At 45.2% G+C, this 21,985-nt stretch overlaps 1 protein-coding gene across 1 annotated transcript in view; it reads left to right on the top strand.

Annotated features, from left to right (window-relative positions):
• The window catches only part of MACO1 (macoilin 1), a 56,374-nt gene extending 43,268 nt beyond the window's left edge, over nucleotides 1-13,106 (top strand). The window contains exons 7-11 of the mRNA XM_059082518.2: nucleotides 348-506; nucleotides 1,883-2,065; nucleotides 4,290-4,410; nucleotides 7,461-7,635; nucleotides 11,931-13,106. Of these exons, the coding sequence (XP_058938501.1) occupies nucleotides 348-506; nucleotides 1,883-2,065; nucleotides 4,290-4,410; nucleotides 7,461-7,635; nucleotides 11,931-12,133 (841 nt within the window). The 3' untranslated portion in view covers nucleotides 12,134-13,106. The remainder of the gene's footprint in view (nucleotides 1-347; nucleotides 507-1,882; nucleotides 2,066-4,289; nucleotides 4,411-7,460; nucleotides 7,636-11,930) is intronic.
• Nucleotides 13,107-21,985: the final 8,879 nt, after the last annotated feature.

Raw genomic sequence — 21,985 nt, 5'->3', positions numbered from 1 at the left:
TGGGGAACTCGCCAGTGGGGAGGGGACCGTGCCCTGCAGGCACCCTCCCTCTGCCTTCCCCTCCTCCTTTATTAGCAGCTCAGATACTCACAAGCACCATCTTCACCTGTCAGTGTTCACAGGTATTTGGGGGGAATCAGAAGTTACCCTCTGGTGGGAAGGGGGAGACCCAGGCAGAAGCACTGATGCAAAGGCTGATTGCAGACAGGAGCTACGTTGATGTCAGGAGCTGCTGGCGGAGTGCTCCACCAGCCACCCAGCAGTCAGGGACTTCAGCCAGGGTCTCCCACAGAGCCCCCAGGGGTGGCCTCTCAGTGATGAAGATGCTGTGTTTCTCCTTCTCCTAGGCTGGAACAAGACATTAAAAAGTTAAAGGCTGACCTGCAGGCCAGCAGGCAAGTGGAACAGGAGCTCCGCAGTCAGATCAGCTCCCTCTCAAGCACCGAGCGAGGGATCCGCTCAGAAATGGGCCAGCTCCGGCAAGAGAATGAGCTGCTGCAGAACAAGTATGTGCGCCTGTGGGCCTCTGGCCGTGAGTCAAGCAGCCTCGCGTTGCTCTTGTTTGCAGGGATTGGAGCACAAGGCTCATGACGACAAAGGGCTCTAACAGAGGGGTTTTTTTAAACAAAATGTTTAAAATATTTAATGTAGGACCAGATATTTAACATGTTATAAAATCTATAAAAACTTACTTCATTGCAGCAAAACAGTTTATTAAGATTACTATTCTGTCTTCTCTCATTTAATAACTTCTTCTCTTAGTTTAAAATAGTTATTGAGCTTTTGTGACAATATGAGTAAAATTGACAAGATGTATTTCTGCCACAATTTGAAACTCTTGTTCCTTTGAGTGAAAATTTCCAGAGGATTAGACTCTATCTACTTTGATTTCTGGAACTAAAAAATTATGTTAAACTTGATTTTATTTGAAGAGGCAGACAAAAAGCTAGCTCTTTTGCATGAATTCTTTTATGCTTTCCACTAATTCATTCTGGAATTACTTCTTGACGCAATGTGGGTCTTTTTTAAAAAATCTCTAAGCAATGTGTGTCTGGGGTAGTGATTACTATTATAGGTGCTGAGCTTTCTGAGCTTTTCCTTGAAAGAGCAGTCCTTCATCATTTTCAGGGAATGTAGCTCAAAAGCTAGAGCATTATAGGCAAATAACCTTTCCATTGCTTCTGACTCACGTATGTATGTGATGGCTCTAGCATTATTACATGAGAACATCTTACCTAACATTGATATATTGAGAGAAACTCACCTTATATTGATATGTAAAACTGGGGGTGGTAGTAGCAGGGAAGGGAATGTGGCTGAAATTTTTATCTGAAATTAAGCATCCTGTGATTCTAACTACAAGATCTATTTTGGGATACTCTGAGAAAACATCTCCCAGCTGGAAAGGAAAGGCTGCAGTAGGCTGCAGCATAATTGTATTCAGGCAGAGAAAGACCTTCCCCTCCCACCCTTTACCTCAGTTTCAGTGGATCTGGTTCAGCTCTTCCTTGATCTCAGACTGAAGTTCTTTCAAGGTACTTTGGGGCACTAGAATTAGTTCTACAGTTATCTTTTCCTCTGATAGAAACCTGTTTTATCCTATTTTCTGGATTACCTTCTGTAGATCACTTACATTAATAAAGCAGAGGCTAGGTCCAGTTCTGTATCTTGTAAGGCAGCTTGTTTATTGGCATTTAGGAATTGTTAAATAATAATGACAATGTATTTTTCCTGGACACTCTGGGAATTGACATTTATGATTTGCTGTTCAAATCTCTTGTTTACTTTGGCCTCAAAATGATAAAGAGGAGCCATGTTTCTCCAGGGTTTATATTGGACCTTTCTAATTGTAAAACTTTGTATGACAATCATTTCCATATAGGTTACATAATGCTGTGCAAATGAAGCAAAAAGATAAGCAGAATATCAGCCAGTTGGAGAAAAAGCTAAAAGCTGAGCAGGAAGCCCGAAGTTTTGTAGAAAAGCAGTTAATGGAGGAGAAAAAAAGGAAGAAGTTAGAAGAAGCTACTGCTGCCCGGGCTGTTGCATTTGCTGCTGCGTCTAGGTATGTTTGATGTCACCTGAGTGCTTAATCCAAGGTTGGCTTTCCTTGGACTGAGAATGGAAATTTGATGCCTTGGGCAGGACTGGAAATACACAATCATGCATGGATAGATTGCTTTTAAGTACTGTTTTATTAGCTGGTTTAAACCCCATCTGTGCAAGCTCATGCTGTCATGACAACTTCATCCCTCAGTGACCTGCTGTATAAAGTGAGATGAGGGAATCTCCATGCCTCCCACACCTGGGAGGCAGAATGCTGCTCAAAAAGGGGTTTCCAGCCACTATCTGTAAGACTGATAATTACTAAATGCTTTGAGGGAACCAATCTGGACTTTTGTTCCCTTTAAAGAACTATCATTATGCTCTACTCTTAGTTGTGTGTTTCTGTGCCGTGGGCCTCTCACCGCCACGACCCCTCCCGCTGCGGAGCACAGGCTCTGGACGCGCAGGCTCAGCAGCCATGGCCCACGGGCCCAGCCACTCCACGGCACGTGGGATCCCCCCGGACCGGGGTACGAACCCGTGTCCCCCACATCGGCAGGCGGACCCCCAACCACTGTACCAGGGAAGCCCTTCTGGTGTTTTTAATCTTAAAATGGAAGAAAGATAAAATCTTGGTCCCCCAAGCACTGTGTACTGACTGCTCATGTCTTTGTTGGACATCAGCAAACTGTCAAATGACCTGGAAAAGATGGGGAAGAGAGTTAAGAGCCTCTTTTTCTTTCTTTCTGTCTCTCTCTCTTTTTGGCTTCTACTTCACTTTTTCTTTTTTCTTTGTTTTTTTGACTGGTGAAGTTCATCTGCATGGTGGGGGGTCAGTTATGGGTTTACAGATGCAGGGTGAGGGTAAATTATTATTTATTTAATTTTAAGTTTCTATACCTAAATTTGTGTCTATGTGATATAATTCTACTTTTTGCCTTTTTGTATTTGTCATGTTAACAGCCTTCTTTTGGGTTCTGGCATTTGTAGAATAATTGGTGAACCATCATTTCATCTTTTAGGAAATAGCAGTGGGAGAGAGAACTCTTCCTCCTGCGTGATCCTGCCTTCCCCCAGCAGACTCTGTACTACAGATGCCTGAGCTAACTTGGCCCATTAGCATCTATACAGATTCACAAGACCCTTTACTAACCTGCTTAGGATGTCAAGGGGTGGGGGGGTTGTTTGTTCACTCATTTAAAGATTTGTGAGCGTTCCTGAAGTACTTACACTTGCAGGAGATTTTCCTGAACAGTCATCTGGTGTGTCTTGTGCTCTCCTTAATTCATCCAGCAGTTACTCTTTCTTAAAAAATCCCTGAGGAGGATATGACAGATTCTTTTAACCATATTGTTTAGTGTCTCTTATGCCTGAGAATCAGTACATTGATTTCAGTCTCTACCCTTAAATTCTTTTGCTTTTGGTTAAGCTTATTGCCTTTGGTCTTATCCTCGGATGGTCCTTGTTTGCCATCATTTATGTAGAGGCTGTTTTTATTCTTAAGTATATCTCAAGGCTTTAGTCTCTCACTGGGCCTTCCTTTTCGTAGGCAAAGGACACCTACCTTCTCCACCAGGTTGTTTCTGAAACCTAAACAGTTCACCAGCTTTGGACTGGCCATTGCCATCATCGTTTTAAGTTTATCCTTATTATAGCCCTCAGAAGCAACCTAATGCTGCGCCCTTCTTTTTCTGTTTACTCCAGTCTTGTCAAAACTTCATGACTAAAGAAAGGTGACGTTCCCAGTGCACAGTCCCTCAAAAGTGAAAATGTTTTTTAACTCACTGCCCCCTGCTGGAGACAGCACGTGTCTGGTTCTCTCTTGCTCAGCTTGTGTGCATTGTCTCAAGTCATATGGCCTGATGGGAAGCTTGCTGGATTGGCAAGGTGGAAAAACCTCAGTTCTTATCCCAGTTCTGTGACCTACAAGCTGGTTGACCTTGAACTAGTATTATATCTAAGTAGCTTCAGTTTTCTTCTCTGGAAAATAGGATAATAAACCCTACCCCAGTAAAGAAGGAAGTATGGGTAAAGTACCTAGCTTGGCACCTGGCTCATATTAGACACCCAATTAATAATTATTTTAGATCATTTTTGAAATTATAAAGAACAGAGAGAATGAGCAGACTGAGCCAAAAGCTAAAATCTGACTCTGTGGAGTATAAGAAAAATATCAATCCTGCAATGTAGTTAAACCTATAGTCTTTTAAATCCTCTTTCTCCTTTCTCTTCTTTTTCATAAGGGGAGAGTGCACCGAAACCTTACGGAATCGAATCAGAGAATTAGAAGCAGAGGGCAAGAAGCTCACAATGGACATGAAGGTGAAAGAAGACCAGATCAGAGAACTAGAACTGAAAGTTCAGGTAAAGGAGGAAAAACAGACTTCATTGTGCTTGAATTCCTCTTCTGTGTTAGGTTTGTGCTCTGTGCTTCCGTGTGGAGATGGTGCCTTCTGATACAGGCCAAACCCCATTGCATCTGAAAATCTCTGTATGACCAAAAGAAGCTCTCACCTGTCCAGCTCATTCAAGTCATATTTAGTTTATCTGGATTCTAAGACAAGCCAGAAATGTTAATGGTCCTTGACATGTTTTATACCAGAATTTGACTTACGGGAGATTCATTTCACTTTTTCAGGTTATAGGCCAGATTAGTGTGCTTTGGAATGTATACACCTCTTCTTAGCCCTAATTCTCTGTCCATCGCCAGGGAATTGACCATTCTGGATGGCTCTGAGCTTCACAGATGGACACTCTAGGCAATGCATGGGGAGGAAAGCTGCCAGTGCTGTGGACGTAGCCAGTTTTGGGGCTGTGTGTACCTTAGCCAAGTATTTGGTGGCTTTGAGTCTTCAAAGGGATGTTTAAGGCTAATGTCATAAGTTGTAAAGTTACAGTAATTTGAGTCATAGGGAGCCCATAAGAAATTAGTGGCAGGTCAGTGGGGTAGAATAGATGACCCAGAGACAAAGCCTAAATTAGTGTTCAGTGAAGGTGGCATCAGAAATGGATGGAGGGCTTCCCTGGTGGCACAGTGGTTAAGAATCCGCCTGCCAATGCAGGGGACACGGGTTTGAGCCCTGATCCAGGAAGATCCCACATGCTACAGAGCAACTAAGCCCGTGTGCCACAACTACTGAGCCCATGTGCCACAACTACTAAAGCCTGCGCGCCTAGAGCCACTCTCTGCAACAAGAGAAGCCACCGCAATGAGAAGCCCACACACCACAATGAAGACTAGCCGCCACTCGCTGCAACTAGAGAAAGCCCGCGCACAGCAACAAAGATCCAATGCAGCCAAAAATAAACAAATAAATAAATTTATTTTTTTAAAAAAAAAGAAATGGATGGAACAGCAAGGGTTAGTCAGTGAAAGGCTGAGGAACAGCTATACAACTGGAAAAAACAAAATGAGATGCTCATCTCACACCACAAAAAAATAAATTCCAGAGGAAGAGTTGAATGCAGCGAAAACCATTTTGTTTTAAATCACAAAGTGAAAAGAAAAAAAAGAAATCAATTGGGGAGGGTACAGATATTGCAACAAATATTATAAACAAGGAATTAATATTCTCAATATGTAAATAGCTCATAAAGATTGCTAAGAAAAGCTCAAATACACAGAAAGTAAGCAAACTATATGAACAGATAATTCACAGAAGAAATATAAATGACTGATAACAATGTAAGAATATATCCTCGTCTATCACCAAAGACAGATTAAAATTGGATATCACTTATCTCTTGTGAAATCAGCAAAGAATTTTTAAATGGTAATATCAGCCTGGGTGAGGATATAATGAAATAGGCCTTGTATGTTGCTGGTGGAAGTGTAACTTTCTGGAAAAGGTCACGTATTCTTGAAAAATATTCTCCTCAGAGTGCAGCCTTAAGGTAAATATTTAAAAGTCTCACCGATGATTGATATACAGAGATGTTCATCATAGTGGTATATAAATGCAAAAAAAATTGGAAGTAATCTTAACAATGGGAGATTTGTTTAATAAATTATGGTACATATACATGTAGGAATATTAAACAGCCAATAAAAATTGCATTTTCAAAGAACAGTTGAAATTATATGTTTTTTAAAAATTGTACATATAGTTTGATTTCAATTATGCTGAAAGATACACGTATACTTAAAAAAGACTAAAAGAAAATACATCAAATTTTTTGCAGCATTGGGATTTTGGGTGATTTTTATTTTCTTCTTTGAACTTTTAAGTAGTTTTTAATTGACTATAATAAGTTTCAATTTCTCTCTTAAAATTAAAAAAATTAAATATTAGCATATATACACACACACACACACACACACACACACACACGTATGCATATATAGGCTACATTATCTGATGTTTTAAGTGGGCTTATTTTGCAGTATACCCTGTCAAAATAATTAACATTTTTACAATTTTTAGTGTAGGTTGAGAGTAGAGTTTTCGCACATTTGACTACAGCATTACAGCAATGTTTGCAGCTGGCAGCAGGGAAACAGTTCGTTGTGGTTCTGAATTAGGATTGTAAGAAAGTGTTTTTTATATATATATATATATATATATATATATATATATTTGAAATTTATTTATTTAATTTATTTATTTTTGGCTGTGTTGGGTCTTCGTTGCGGCTACTCTTCGTTGTAGTGTGCGGGCTTCTCCTTGCAGTGACTTCTCTTGTTGCAGAGCATGGGCTCTAGTTGCACGGGCTTCAGTAGTTGTGGCACACGGGCTCAGTAGTTGTGGCTCGTGGGCTCAGTAGTTGTGGCTCCCATGCTCTAGAGCGTGGCCTCAGTAGCTGTGGTGCACAGGCTTAGTTGCTCTGCGTCATGTGGGATCTTCCCGGACCAGGGCTCAAACAAACCTGTGTCCCCTGCATTGGCAGGTGGATTCTTTTTTTTTTTTTTTTTTTTTTTTTGCGGTACGCGGGCCTGTCGCTGTTGTGGCCTCTCCCGTTGCGGAGCACAGGCTCCGGATGCGCAGGCTCAGCGGCCATGGCTCACAGGCCCAGCCACTCCGCGGCATGTGGGATCCTCCCGGACCGGAGCACGAACCTGTGTCCCCTGTATCGGCAGGCAGACTCTCAACCACTGCGCCACCAGGGAAGCCCTGGCAGGCAGATTCTTAACCACTGCACCACCAGGGAAGCCCGAAAGTGTTTTATTTGGAGACAGAATCCACAGTTATCTCAAAACAGCCCAATACAATCATCGTTTTTGTATGTGCACATCACTGTATAAATACATTTTGCACTCCCTCTAAGGGGCGAGGTCTAAACCCATGAAACACCAGGATTCTGTGTTCTTAGGGCCAGGTCAATAATAGTGGGATTTTATTTGTGATTTCAGGCTAATTTGTAGACATCGATGCCAAAACTATCTTGTAACATTGCTGCTTTGATGATATTGATAGGAGCTTCGGAAGTATAAGGAAAATGAGAAGGACACTGAGGTGTTAATGTCAGCCCTCTCAGCCATGCAAGATAAAACACAGCACCTGGAGAACAGCCTGAGTGCAGAGACAAGAATCAAGCTGGACCTGTTCTCCGCACTGGGGGACGCAAAGCGACAGCTCGAGATTGCCCAAGGTAGGAGAACGGCCCAGGTCACGGCATGGCTGAGAATGCCTGGGGACACGGAGAGCAGAGCTCCCTTAGAGCTCGAACCAAAGGCATTTCAGTTTCCTTTTCAAGTGGTTTGATAAGTGCCCACCATGGACATCTAGGAATCATCACTGCAGACATATTTTGAGATGAGAACATACCAAGTACAGGGCACACAGGGAAGACTATGAGTTTCTCTGCTCAAGGAGCTCAGAGTGTTGTAGAAGAAATAAATAGAGAACTTCAGAGTCACCAAAAGATGCTGAAGTAACAGGATGTACAGGGCCTGTGGGAACATAGAGAGTTAGAGAGGGCTTTTTCTCAGGGGAGCTGATGTCTGAGCTGGGTCTTGAATGATGAGAAGGGGTTAGCCCAGTGAAGAAGCGGTGTAGTGGCAGTGAGGGGTAGAGAGGCATCTGAACAGCTCAAAACAGCTCGAGCAAGGCCAGGGAAGCTAGGAGGGCCTGATGTGTTCAGAGCGGCAGCTGGCTCTGCTTTGCTGGAGCAAAGGTCACAGATGAGGAAGTGGAGGGAGGAAAGTCTGGAGAGCGGGCTGTTCCCTCGGCAGATATTACTGAGACTTACTATGTGCCAGGCACTGTGCAAATCCCTAAGGGGACAGACAATAACAAGCAAATATATAATATCTGATGGGTGCAGTGAAGAAAATAAAGCAGTGGTGATGCAGGCTGTGTGTGTGTGTGTAGGGCTGCTGGTTTGACATGGAGGACATGGAAGAGCCTTTGAATAGGTAGCATTTGAACAGAGACTGAGAGGAAGAGAGTGAGTGAGCCATGTAAGTCTCTAGGGGCAAAGCACATGTGTTGTGGCCACTGGGGCTGCAGCCTGAGTGACGGGGAGAGTTTTTAGGGTCAAAAGTAGCAGGAGCCACATTCTGCCAAACTTTGCAGCCTATGGAAAGAACTTTGGACTTTACTCTGAGTGACATGGGAAACTTTGGAAAGCTTCTGAACAGAGGCCTGACGTGACCTGATGAAAAGAAATTTAGATTTTGTTCAAGAAATTAATAAGCCACCAATACATTCCTGAAAAAAATTTTCAAACAGTTGACTTAATAGAAGGAAAAGAATATTTCAGCAGGTACTTACAGAGCGTTCACACTTGCTCTGAGTAAAGCATTTCACTAGAAGGTGAAGGGGAGACAAAGATGAACAAGACATAGTCTAGCTGGGGGTCCGCTAAGGTAGTTGTGCTCAAACTTTTTGGTCTTAGGGACCCCTTTACACTCTTAAAATTATTGAATACCCCAAGGGAGGTGTTTTTCAAGTGAATTATGTCTACCAATATTGATGTATTAGAAATTAAAACCTAAAACATTTATTAATTCATTTAAAAAATAATGTAATAAACATGTTACTTGTTAACATAACATTTTATGAAAATAACTATTTCTCAAAACAAAAAAAATTTAGTGAGAAAGGTGGTATTGTTTTACATTTAGCAAATCTCTTTAATTTCTGGCTTAATAGAAGATATTTCAATTCTCATCTCTGTTTCTACATTCAGTCTCTTGTAATTTCACTTGCCATGTTGCTCCTGGAAGACTCCACTTAGGCTCATGAGGGAACGCACGTGAAGAAGGCAGATAAATGTCTTAGTATTAGCACGAAGACAACATGGGCGCTGTGAGAAGTGCTGCACTAGGGAAAGCCACACACAAGGCCTGCTGCCACCTGGTAGAGGCAGATGGCTTGAAAGGCCAGAGGAGAGATCAGGCTGGCTTCATAAGGGAGGGACCATTGAGTGTACTTTGAAGGATGAATTCTGAGAGCAGAAAATAGGGAAGAACATTGTTACCTGAGGGAATGGCGTTTAAGCAAAGGAAGGACAGTGTTGAGAATGTTCAGGTAAGCAGTCCAGTGGCCTCTAGCTGGGGGACATGCAAGAAGAGAGTAGAAGATTAGTAGGACCGTGAATGAAGCTGTACTAGAGGATGTATCCCCTAGATTTTCAGGAGGAAGGGGGTGATGTATTCCAACAGGGTTGCTGGAACCATGAAGAAGAACAAAACAGATTAAGGAATGAGAAGAGAGAATGAGTTAGGTTTGGGATGCTTTGATCTGGAGTTGCCTACCAGACACTGGGCTGAAAGATCTTCATCAGTCAGTGGGAATTTGGGGCCTAAACCCCAGAGAAAAGGCCAGAACCCCGGGGTTGGGGGTGGGATGTAGAAGTTATGAGAAGTCAGTAAAGCCATAGGAGTGGCTTGGGATGGCAGTGGCAGAGCAAGAAGAGAAGGGGTTGAGAATAAGGCTTATGAATCTGTGGACTCAGGGAAAGACATTTAAAAAGAAGGTTCCTGGGAATCCTGCTTTAAAGCCAAACTTCTGACCATACGCTGGTGTTTTGCCTGCCTGCCTCAGCTCCCTGAGAAATGGTTACCCTCTCTCTGCCTCATCCCTTTTACTTGGATTTGCAGACTTGAAACAGGTTGTCTCCTGGAGTGAAGCAGCACATAGGTCTCAGAGTAGCCGAGGCGAGCTTGGCTTCCCAGCAAGATTATGCTTCCTTGTTGGCCCAGAAATTCTCGTAAAGCAAAGAGAACTGTCTTTTCCAAAGCTCTGGGAATGTTTGTATGTTACTGATTAAAGAAATCAGACTTAAATCTTCATGGAAAAAAGATACAGTGGCTCATATATCAGATGCCGTTAGGTATTTTATTCGTCTGAGGCTTACTTCGTTCAAAGGGAAGGAGGATATTTGATGCTTACTTGAAGCTGAGGGGACATGAAGGAAGCCAGAGGCGGGTGGCTCTTTGCTGCCGCCTTCCCCACTACTCGCCTCCTCTGTCATGCTCATACTTGGAATATTCTAATAAGAACTCAACTTTATAATTTAAATCAAGCCGCTTGTTGGGTTTGTCCTTCCTACTTTCTATATCATTTGATTCATCTTGGTTTCAAAATGGCTTTCATCTACTATATCATTTTTTAAAATATGCCACCACGCTCTCTTACATTTTAAATATATTACCATCTTCTGTAGGACTCAAAGTGAGTGCAACTCAAATACAATCTCTTCCTTTTTTCAGCATTTAACTTTCTGAAGGGCTACTCCTAAGTGTTCTTCCCCTAGTAGACCAGGGAGCATCCAAAGCATGATGGAAATTGCATGGGCTTTGGAACAAAGTGGTCCTGGGTTTAAATCCTGCTCAGTCATTACTAACTGAATGACTTTGGGCAAGGTACATACCTTGCAGGGCCTCAGCTTTCCACTGGGCTGCGCACTAAGGATTTGTCAAGGACAAAAACGGGGAGACAGTCTCAGCCCTCATGGAGCTCATGTGCCAGTGGAGAGATGATGGACACAAGTCATCACCGAAATGAACGCTCACCGGAGACAGAAGAATGCAGTCGTCCGGAGTGCAGACTCTAGAGCCAAACTGCATCGTTTTGAATCCCAGCTCTGTCACTCAACCTCTCTGTGCCCCAGTTTTTCCTCATCTATAAGATGGATGATGATGATGATAATTCCCACCTGATAGGGTTGTTGTGATGAATAAACGAGTTAGTCTACGTAAGCACTTAGAACAGTGCCTGGCACATACGTGTTAGCTATTGTAATTATTATCGTTATTACAAAGAATAAAGTGACAGAAAGGAAAGTTTAGGGTGTGTTGAGAATCGAGGAGTTGGGGGCTGGGGGTAAGGTCTGATTTAGATGGAAGGAGCAGGGAAAGCTTTGTGAGGGAGTAGAAACAGAAACCTCACGAGTTAACATAGAGAGCACGGGAGAGGCACAGAAAGGGAAGTGGCCCTGCGGCAGGCAGGATCTGGTTGGATTCCTTGGTCTGATACTCAGAGATAGTCCATCCTCCCAGAAAAATGTTTCCGCGTAAGAGGTAGAGCCCTAGTTCAAAAGCAGCACCCTCTTCGGCTGCCCTGGTGACTGCCGAGCTCAAAATGTGGCTCCTGGAGATTGAGCTCTTTGCTTCATCACACCTACCTAAACGCAGTTCCTCTTGACACCATGACCCGTAGGCCACATCTGGCCTGCCACCTTTTCTTGTACCACCCGTGGACTAAGAATGGTTTTTGCAGTTTTCTATGGTTTAAAAAAAAAAAAAAAAAAAACGACAAGGACAGTATGTGGCTCACGGTGCTTAAATATTTACTGTTTGGCACATTACAGGAAAAGTGTGTCTCCCCTTACAAACCATCAAAGCTGGAGTCGAATCCATTTGGGATCGATGGGCCCAAGAGGGCATTGTGTTGGGTGAGCCCTCCCTTCTCACTAATGGTGGGTCTTTGATCTTCCAGGACAAATTCTTCAGAAAGACCAGGAAATCAAGGACCTAAAACAGAAGATAGCCGAAGTCATGGCCGTCATGCCCAGCATAACGTACAGTGCTGCCACCAGCCCCTTGAGCCCCGTTTCCCCACACTACTCTTCCAAATTTGTGGAGACCAGCCCGTCTGGACTCGATCCCAATGCCTCTGTTTACCAGCCCCTGAAGAAATGAAGGCCACCAGTGTGTTTTGTCCAGGCTTTGGTTATCAGAAGGCATCGCAAAGGAGCGTCTCTGGCAGTCAAGATTTTAAAAAGTTTATATTGTATTTTGTGGGACTGTACATGTTGTCGTTTTTAAAAAGGGGGGAAAGATAACATCCAAGTCTGATTAGAACTGCCCACCAGTTTTTCTTGTAAGTTTTTAGAAGACCTCACAGAACTTTGCAGTTTATTTTTCTTGGCCAATACATTAAAACCATTCTTGGATTTCAAGTAGCCAATTTTGCCTTTTATGTATTCTTACAGTTTCCTCTTGAAGAAAAAAAAAAAAGCAGAGTTTTTCCTTCTCAACCCTTTTGTTTTGTTTTGTTTTGTTCTTAAATCAGCAAGCAAAACCTGCATATTGGATTCACATGGGATAACAATGAAAACTTAGTTTTTAGCGTGAAAGGTTTAAATAACCTAACACAGCTTTGATGCTGTAGCTGCATTAAAGAAGATGATTACTAAAATTACAGAAAACAGAAATTGATTACCCCACCAAGGACCAAACAAATTCAAGGAGTGTCATTTCAGCCGACGGGAGAGACGCAGGTTGATGAGACCAGCTGTGCGAATGTAAGAGGGGTTGTGTCTGAAATGCGTATCTTCCCATCGGTGTGTTTAGTCCTAGAAAATTGCTAGCAGCAGTCTTGTTCACAGTGCCTTGGGAAAAGACATTTCAAGAGGAAACTTGGTTTTAAACAATTTCTCCCTTTACCATCATCTACCTTCTCTCTGTATCAAGCTCACTACGGATCCTGCTGTAGAACTGGTGGGTAGCTGGGCTGTTCGGTACCACTTCAGCCACACCTTCTGTTTCCTTTCATTGAAAGCACCACAGTGTTCTGGACTTGTCTCGAGGCAAGCACCCTGGGAAGGGGAGCTGGGCGGTGTTTGTGTTCGAGAGACTGCAATGCCGGCTAATAAAAGCTGCGGTTCTAGGTTTTGTTTTGTTTTATTATTTTTTTTAATTTCCTTTAACCGTGCTTTCCACTTTTCGTCATCTTGTGTTTGACGATTTTAAAGAAACTTGACAATTCCTCAGCTCTTGTGCCAAGGAAGGTTTGTTGTTTTGTTTTGTTTTTAAAGAGTTTAAAACTCAAAACTCTGCACAAAGATTTCAGTCTCAAGTAGTATATTATACATTGGTAGAAAAGTGTTTGCACTGGCAACCTTTGGAAGTGTTTAAGAATCAGGGAGGGGGTGGAGGGAGGGGCTGGGAGAGGGAGGGGCAAAGCAAAATTGTATTTGGAACCTAGGAAACTTAAGAAACCAAACAGAATGGTTTGACTTCCTTGCCATGGATTCTGGAAGGACATAGTTCTTCTAAAATTTCCTGTTAATTGGCATGTACATCTCATTTAAAGCAAATTAAGTAGGACAAGCAAGTCAGCAAAATAGAAGTGTTAAAAAGAATTTTCCTTTTAATCACTGATCTTACTTTGGGATTAAAACCTTCTAGCTTTAGCCAGGTATGCATGTTGCTGCCACTTTGCATTTTTGAATCATCTTGTGTAACTGTCACCATGAAAGTGTTACTCAGAATTGTCACAGATTTTTTTCATCTTTGTGCAAAAACATGGAAAATTGTCACTGACTTTGTGTTGAGGTTTCCCCCATTTTGCTGCCTTTTGGGACACTATTTTGGTTAAATACTTGGTCTTGGCTGCATTCCTTTTTTTTTTTTTTCCTGTGGGGTTCAAAAGAATAAACATTTTCTTACGGATAAAACTAGTTTTCTGCCTTTTTAACTTTTCAGGAGGGCACAACAAGGTAGATTGTTCTGAATGGGCCTTAGATTTTCACTCTTGTTCTGTCCTCATTTCCGAACCCTGACAGTGGCAGTGCCCCGGGCAATGGGTGCCACGGGGCGCAGGTTACAAGATTTGGGGTGAATCCATCCAGGCTCTCAAGTAGTTTTCGTTCTACTTCGGATGTATCCATTCTCATTCTCCCTCCCTCTTCCTCCCCCTCCCTCCTCCTCCCTCCTTCCTCCCTCCCTCTTTCCTTCCCGTCTCCCTCCCTCCCTTTTCCTTTCTCTCTGGCATCTGAGTAGAACCAAGGCTGCCTTGTTTACTGGTACGATCCTCCTTTCCTAAAAAAGCAGGTTGGGTGGGGGGGGGCTTCCCTGGTGTCGCAGTGGTTGAGAGTCCGCGTGCCGATGCAGGGGACACGGGTTCCTGCCCCGGTCCGGGAAGATGAGCCATGGCCACTGAGCCTGCGAGTCCAGAGCCTGTGCTCCTCAAACGGGAGAGGCCGCGACAGTGAGAGGCCCGAAACAAAACAGGTTAGGGGTGGGGTTGGGAGGTAGTTGGTGAGAAATTTTTGAGAGCGGATTTCCATTTTCCAGAATCTTGTCAGGCCAGTTTGTGACCAGTACTCTATTGGGTTTCCTATCTGCTACAGATCCTGAACTGATCTCCAAGGTAACCGCTTCTGTAGCCCTCCCTTGTTTCTAGAGGCTTTGTCTGTTTTCTTCCTCTGAGAAGCCAGCTGCCCCTCTCGGCCTCTGTTTTCCTCTCTTGGCCATTGTTACAATTGATCTTGGCTCCAGTTTCGGAAAATTCTGCTCTTGGCACCTCAGCCCCGTCCTTATTGCAGGATAGCCTTCCTGAGTCTCAGCCATTTCGGCTCTTGCAAACATACCACATTTAATACCATGAGCAGAGTTCCCCAGGGGAAATGCCTCGGCTTGGCGGCTTGGCTTCTGCCTTGGCCCTCCCTGAAGGAATGTGTCTGCGCAAAGCATTCTCATTGTCATGTTCTTTTCCACCAAGGAGATCTCCAGTTGTTGTCTTTGTTACTCTAGGCCCAGCATGAAATGGTTCCGTCTTAGTACAGTATCATTTATGACATGCCATAAAGCAGTGTTTGCCATTCTGGATGGTTAAATATTTACAGAAAGCGTGGGCTGAGTGTTTTGACTGGCCGAATAACCTCTGTTGACGTCTACCAACTTGACATAAGGAAATAGCTGTTGCGTGCCCATTCCCTCTGTGATCATCTTTCCAAGACGTCCTATAAAATGAGAATGAGCAATTCCTCCTGGCTCCCAGCCTAGAGAAAGGGTCCTTTCTCCTGCCACCCCAGTTCCCCAGGCTCACCTGGCTGCATCAGTCAGGCTACGGCAAGCCACCTGGAAGGGCTGAACATCTCTAACATCTGCTGTCAGATTGCTTCCTGTGAAATTCACATCACGCTGGAGGGAGACAAACAGGTACACTGGAAACCCACCCCAAAGCCAATTCAGCGAAGGCCAACTAGTAAACTGTTTTCAGGTGGGCCACAGCCACTAGACCTGTTTAGGTTAAAGGCCCTTTGAGCCCTGTAAATTCCTGGCTTTCTGTGACTCTCAGTGATGTTTACCGCTGTGCTGGCTTCTTCACAAGCCTGCAGCATCTCCCCTCTTTAAAGGCCCTAGTCTGTTCTAGGCCAGGCAGAGCCCTCTAGACAGGGATGGGAGTCTGCTCCCAGCTTTGCCACCAGCACAACTTCCCTGGGGTAGGTGCTGTTTCCTCCCCTTTAAGAAGGAGTATTGTTCCTGGCTGCCCAGCCTGCCAGAAGGAGTTGCTGTGGAAATCAGGAAGAGGAGTGCTCTGTGAACTAGCTAGGGCCTCTGATGAGGTTAGGAGCTGGAGCTCCAGCAGGGAGTGGCCATGAGGCCTGTCTGGCTGGGAGTCTGCATTCCGGGCCAGCTCCATCCCCGCAGCCTGACTCCCAAGTGGGGTCCTCAGCAGTGTGGGGTGCGCTGTGGGCCTGCAGCATCAGCACCTGGGAGCTCTTCCCCAGGCCCCCATCTAAATCTGCACTTTAACAATGTCTCTGGGTGATTCGGTTGCATATGGCTTGTTTAGAAGCCCTGCCTGAACTGACTTTTCTAACCCGAAGACTCTCAACACTGTCGCTCTCCTAGCTCAGCTTTGAAGATTCAGAATAAGAGCTTAATTTCTGAGGGGCAAGCTGGAGATGAAGAACTCAAAGTGCTACACATTTTGCTTATTTTGTTTATTATCTCTCCCCTCCCTGCCATTAGAATGTAAACTCTTGGAGGGCAGAGATTTTCGTCTATTTACCACTTAACCCCAGAACCTAGAGCAATGACTGCCACACGGTAGGTGCTCAGTGAATACTTAATGAATAAAGTCAATTAATAGATTGGACATGTAACCTGAAATACAGTGTCTTAACTGAATCAGAGCATCTCTTTAATACTGCTGTTAGAATGAGAGTATAAACAGAACTGTTTCTAGGGGAGGAGAAAGTTTGATGTGGCGTATTTACCATGACAGCTTCCATCTGCCTGTCTGTGGTTTCTGCTGAAACCTTGTTTTTCTTGTCAGATTTTTCTCTACAAACTCCTGCTTGACTTTGCCAGGTGCAGAGATTTCCTAAACAGCTGGACGCCCTGAAAACCATCACTTCTCTGTCAGGGAAGCCTCGCTGCAGGGAACCTGCTGTGGGCCTAGGCATTTTCTATCCAGTTGGAGCCTCAGAGCCAATTTCCCCAAGTGCCAGCACCGCTGCACCTTGAGTCAGTGTGGGTCTTTTTCATTCTGACAGTAATCGAATTATAAAGCATTTCCTCCAGGAAGGCATCTGGTTAAAGACGAATCCATCTGCCCAAGGGGAGCACACTTCTTTTCTTGGCCCCCTCCTTCCTTGGGCTTACTTTGTTCCTGCTTTATTCCTACCTCAGTGTTTGCTTTTCATTCCTCTGCCTCTACCTGAAGTTCAAGTCTTGCATCCCCTCGGGATGGGCTTGCTAAGGTTCTGGAATCATTCTGCCCTTATACCTCTGATCTCTGTCCTGAGAATCCAAGGCTGAGCTTCACACAATGTGGTGTGGCCTTTTAAGCCCCGTCCAAGAAGCCTGGATGGGTTTACTCTGGGCAGTGGTCCATTCTGCCCCGTTCCCCAACTCTGCAGCCACCAGATACCTCAGGGCTGAGAGGGAGATGGGGCCGAGTGTGGGCAGGGACCTTGAGGAGGTGTTTATCCAGCACCAGCGCCTTCACCATTTCCTTCCCTTTTGTCCTCAGAGCTTGTGCTGTTTTGACACATTATCTGGTACCAGGCCTGTACTTATCTAGAACGATGGTTCTCAAACTTTAGGGCTTATCAGAATTGCCTAAATGGCTTGTTAAAACACAAATTGCTGGGTCCCACACTCAGAGTTTCTGATTCAAAAGACCTGAGGTAGGGCCTGAAAAGTTGTTTCTGACAAGTTCCCAGGTGAGGCTGGGTCCTGGGACCGCACTTTGAGAACCACTGACTTGATGGCCCTGTGAAGCCATCCTCTCCAGCTGCCACCAGAGGGCACATGCGCTCTTAGCCAGAGGTCTTTTTTTCACCTCCAGCGCTGTCTCCACTGGACAGCAGAGGTTCTTCCCTGAAAATTTCTTTCTTTCTGATTGTAATTTTTGTTATTATATATTAGGAAGAAGAAATATTGATCTAAAAAATAAGGTAGGTTCTCAAAGTCTGTCTCTGACAAGCATCAAAGGTCTAAGGGACCAGCCTTTTAAAGGTGTTGAGGGCTTCCCTGGTGGCGCAGTGGTTGAGAATCCGCCTGCCGATGCAGGGGACACGGGTTTGTGCCCCGGTCTGGGAATATCCCACATGCTGCGGAGCGGCTGGGCCCGTGAGCCATGGCCACTGAGCCTGTGCATCCGGAGCCTGCGCCCCGCAAAGGGAGAGGCCACAACAGTGAGAGGCCCGTGTACCACAAAAATAAATAAATAAATAAATAAATTTTTAAAATAAATAAAGGTGTTGAATGTCCAGGCTTTCAAGAATTGGAACTCTGTTTCCGCAGGAAAAGACTCCGGGGGCCCCCTCTCCCCCAGCGCATTGAAGTAGGAACTTTCTTTCAGAACGTCCTGGAATCATTCCGTATTCAGAACCCAAGGGGCAGTTAAGATTATAGGTAACTTTCATTTTCTTCTTTATATTTCACTGTATATTCCAAATTTTCCACCATAAACCTAATATTACTTTTATAATTTAAAAAAATGGTTTTTAAAACACACTTTAAATGTAATTAAAAGCCAAAACAACAACTCAACATTTGAAAATTGGGAGATTTCACATCCAGATTTTTGTTTGTTTGTTTTCTGCTGAAAAACCTACGTATCTTGGCATCCCGGGGCTGGCATCCCTCTCCATGCACTGCAGAACCTGGAGGAGAAGTAGGCCTTAGGTCTCAACCCTGGTCACTGGTTAGAACCACCTGGGGAGCTCTTAAAAATGCCCATTCCCCAGGGCCCACCCACAAAGAGCCTGATTTAACCAGGCTGGGGGGAACCTGGGCTTTGTTTTGTTTTGTTTAAACTCCACAGGGGTTTCTAATGTACAGTCCGGGTTGAGAAAGGGAAGTGGAGGATAATGAGAGGAAGCCTCAGTCCTGGCCGGGGTCTGGAGCCTCAGACAGGTGTTATGGGCATTTGCAGGCCTGGGGCCGGGCCAGGACCGAAGGTGTTTTTAGCTGGCGAAACTGAGCTGTCCGGGAAGCTCGTCTATCTGCCCACCTTCCCCGCAGAGACCCTAGTCGGCTCTCTTCTGCTGTCCGGCCCCTGGACTTCCCTTGCCCACCACATTTATCACAGTGATTTTACTCATTTAAATTGTTAGCCCTCCAGTTTCCAAAAAGAAATTCTGTTAGCATCACCTTAAACTTGTTGCTACTATGTGTTCTCTTCTTATGTGAGGTTTTTATATTGCAAGCCATAGACACGGACAGTGGCCAGTGTAAATCCAAAAGGGAATTGAATGGAAAGTTTCGGGGTGAGCCCGTACAGTGTTGTCTGGAAGCTGAGAAGCCAGCTGGGAAAGACAGGAGTCAGCCAGTGCGGGCTCTCGCGGGCAGGATGTGCTCGGTGGGGCCAGGGCCCTGCCCCTGGGGTAAATGAGTCGGTGACCCAGCCTCTCTTGAGCAAGAGTCTGCGGTAGACGTGTATGATTGTTCCCAGAACTCCAGCCCCACTGAGAGGATTATACATCCACCCTCCTGGGTGCCAGCTGGTTTCTGGAATGTGAGTGGACAGCACCTGTGCCAGATCTGAGCAGAAGCTTTAAGAGAACCTGAGTGGTTCAGGCCAGCCTCTGGCTCTCTCTGCCAGGAGAATAGTATTTCCCAGAGAGGGGCTGTGCCTGGCTGGGAGCTGAGCCGAGTCAAACCAACCCTCAGGCCCGTGAACACCAAAAGAAGTTATTGGTGTAAGCCACTGAGAGCGGGGGGGGGGGGGGGGGGCGCTGTTTGTTACCAACCACAGCAAAAGCTGACTGATAGAGGGAAATTGTGCAAGCTTGAGTCTTCTGCCCTCCCCTTGGCTGAACCTTGGGGTGGAGAGCGGGAGCCTGGGCCCCCTCAGCTTCCCGGTGGGGGCCAGAGCATGTGTCCCCTGCCCCAAGCTACACACAAAAATAGAGGTTGTTACAAAAAAGAAGCCAAGGCGCTGCTGGGCTGGGGGACCAAGAAGCCCACAAACAGTCACCACACCTATAGTTCTAGTAGACGAAGCCCCAGGCAGTGGGTCCTAGCCTTCCCGCCACCAGGCCCCTTTCATTATCTTCCTCCCATGAGCTCCACATTTAAGGATTTTACCAAAAAACAAAAGTAACTACATGTATTATCGATTACGACCAATACTGTAGTAGTCTAGGAGGTAACTGCTGATCCACTGCAGGGGCCCGTGGAGCTGAAAAGCAGGAGATTTCTACCTTTCAAGTCACCTGTGCAGCCTTTTTGAACTATCAAAAATAGCTATCAGAAAAAAAAGAGAGTGTGTTACAACTTCCCAGGCCTCTGTATAGCTGGGCCCCCGGGGGTGGGAACTGACAGCTTAACGTGCTCCTTGTTCCTGAGAGCGCTCCATCCCGGCTGCCACACTGGAAGCCAAAAATGTCCTGAGAACCGAAGGAATTAGCCCAGCAGGGGCACTGCAGGCAGCGTGGCAGGCGGTTCAGAAGATACCAGGGCCTTTGTGGGGGAAGCCCTGTGCATAAGGCTGTCTGCCCACTGATCAGCCCTGACTCTGAATAAACTGAATTCCTTGTGAGAGCAGCGGGGGATGATGTGACGCCCACCCGCTAGGATGCTTTCGGTTGGACAGAGCTTGGACCAAGTCACCTGAACTCTCTGTGCCTCACTTTCCTCATCTGTCAAATGGGGGTGATGAAAATGGTCCCCGGGTCACACTGGCTGTGTGAATTCAATGAATAGGTACCTGCCGGGCACTGGGCTGGTTTGCACTTCACCTCACCCATCACATCACTAGTCCTCCCGGCTGTTTTAGGAAGAACATAAGAGAAGTAGGCTGGGGAGTTTGTTGCAAGGATGATATGAGCGAAGGCATGGAAGTCTCTAGGCTCATTTAAATGGCCGCAAGCGCACTCACGTGTGTGTGTGTGCGCGCGCGTGCGTGTGTGTGTGTGTGTGTGTGTGTCCACGCCTGAGCATTCACCCTCCCTGCCCCAAGGTGATTCCACCTCCCCAGGTTTCAGAGTTTAAACTTTTGTTTCTTTGCTGCTGATTCCCACATCATCCATAATCTTCAGTTTAGGTCTCTCTACTCAGCTCCAGACTTGTATTTACAGATGCCTCTTGACAACTCCTCTGACTCAATCTGTTTAACCCGAGTTCTTCATTTCCTCCCAAACCTGTCTTCCTCCATCCTTCCAGTTGCTCAGGCTACCCCTGGATCCTCCCCGACTGCTCTCTTTCTCTCACACTGCACATCTAATCTGTCAGCAAATCCAGTCAGCTCTCCAACTGGAAAAACAAAATATTTCCAGAATTTGACCTGTTCTCACCTCCTCCACTGCTACCATCCTGGTTTGACCCACTATCCTCTCTCGCCCGGACTTCTGCAGGAACCTCCTCACTGGCCTTCCTGCTTCAGCCCTTGCCCCCCATGGTCCAGTTTCAACAAAGCAACCAGAGAGGTGCTGTTAGATCACAAATCAGATGATGTCAAAGACTTCCAGTGGTTCTATATATATACTCCTTGCAGCAAAGAAAGGAGTCCTTACGCTGTCCCACCAGCCTGTACACCTACCTCTCTGATCTCCTCTCCTCCCAGTCTCCTTCAAGCAGTGTCTCCTTGCTAATCCCACCAGGCACACTCCTGCCTCAGGACCTTTGCACTTGCTGCCCTCTCTCCCCCCATTTTTGGATAAACATTTTATTTTAGAACAGTTTTAGGTATACAGAAAAATTGATAAGATAGTACAGAAGTTCCTATACTCCCCACCCAGCTGCCACTGTTATTAACATCGTACATTAACATGGTAACTTTGTTACAATTAATGAACCAATATTGATACATTATTATTAACTAAAATCCACACTTAATTCAGATTTCCTCAGTTTTTAACCTAGTGTCCTTTTTCTTTTTTAAAAAAATTTACTTATTTTATTTATTTTATTTTTGGCTGCATCGGGTCTTCATTGCTGCACGCAGGCTTTCTCTAGTTGTGGCGAGTGGGGGCTACTCTTCGTTGCGGTGCGCAGGCTTCTCATTACCGTGGCTTCTCTTGTTGCGGAGCACGGGCTCTAGGCATGCGGGCTCAGTAGTTATGCGGGCTCAGTAGTTGTGGCGCACAGGCTCTAGAGTGCAGGCTCAGTAGTTGTGGTGCACGGGCTTAGTTGCTTCGCAGCATGTGGGATCTTCCCAGATCAGGGCTTGAACCCATGTCCCCTGTATTGGCAGGTGGATTCCTAACCACTGCACCACTAGGGAAGCCCTAGTGTCCTTTTTCTGTTCCAGGACCCCATTTAGGACACCACATTACATTTAGTCATCATGTCTCTTTAGGCTCCTCT

This window comes from Kogia breviceps, chromosome 1 (assembly GCF_026419965.1).
Source record: "Kogia breviceps isolate mKogBre1 chromosome 1, mKogBre1 haplotype 1, whole genome shotgun sequence".
NCBI classification, from domain to species: domain Eukaryota; kingdom Metazoa; phylum Chordata; class Mammalia; order Artiodactyla; family Physeteridae; genus Kogia; species Kogia breviceps.
Note: the sequence above shows the minus strand (reverse complement) of the source record. Positions and strands in the feature narration are given on the sequence as shown.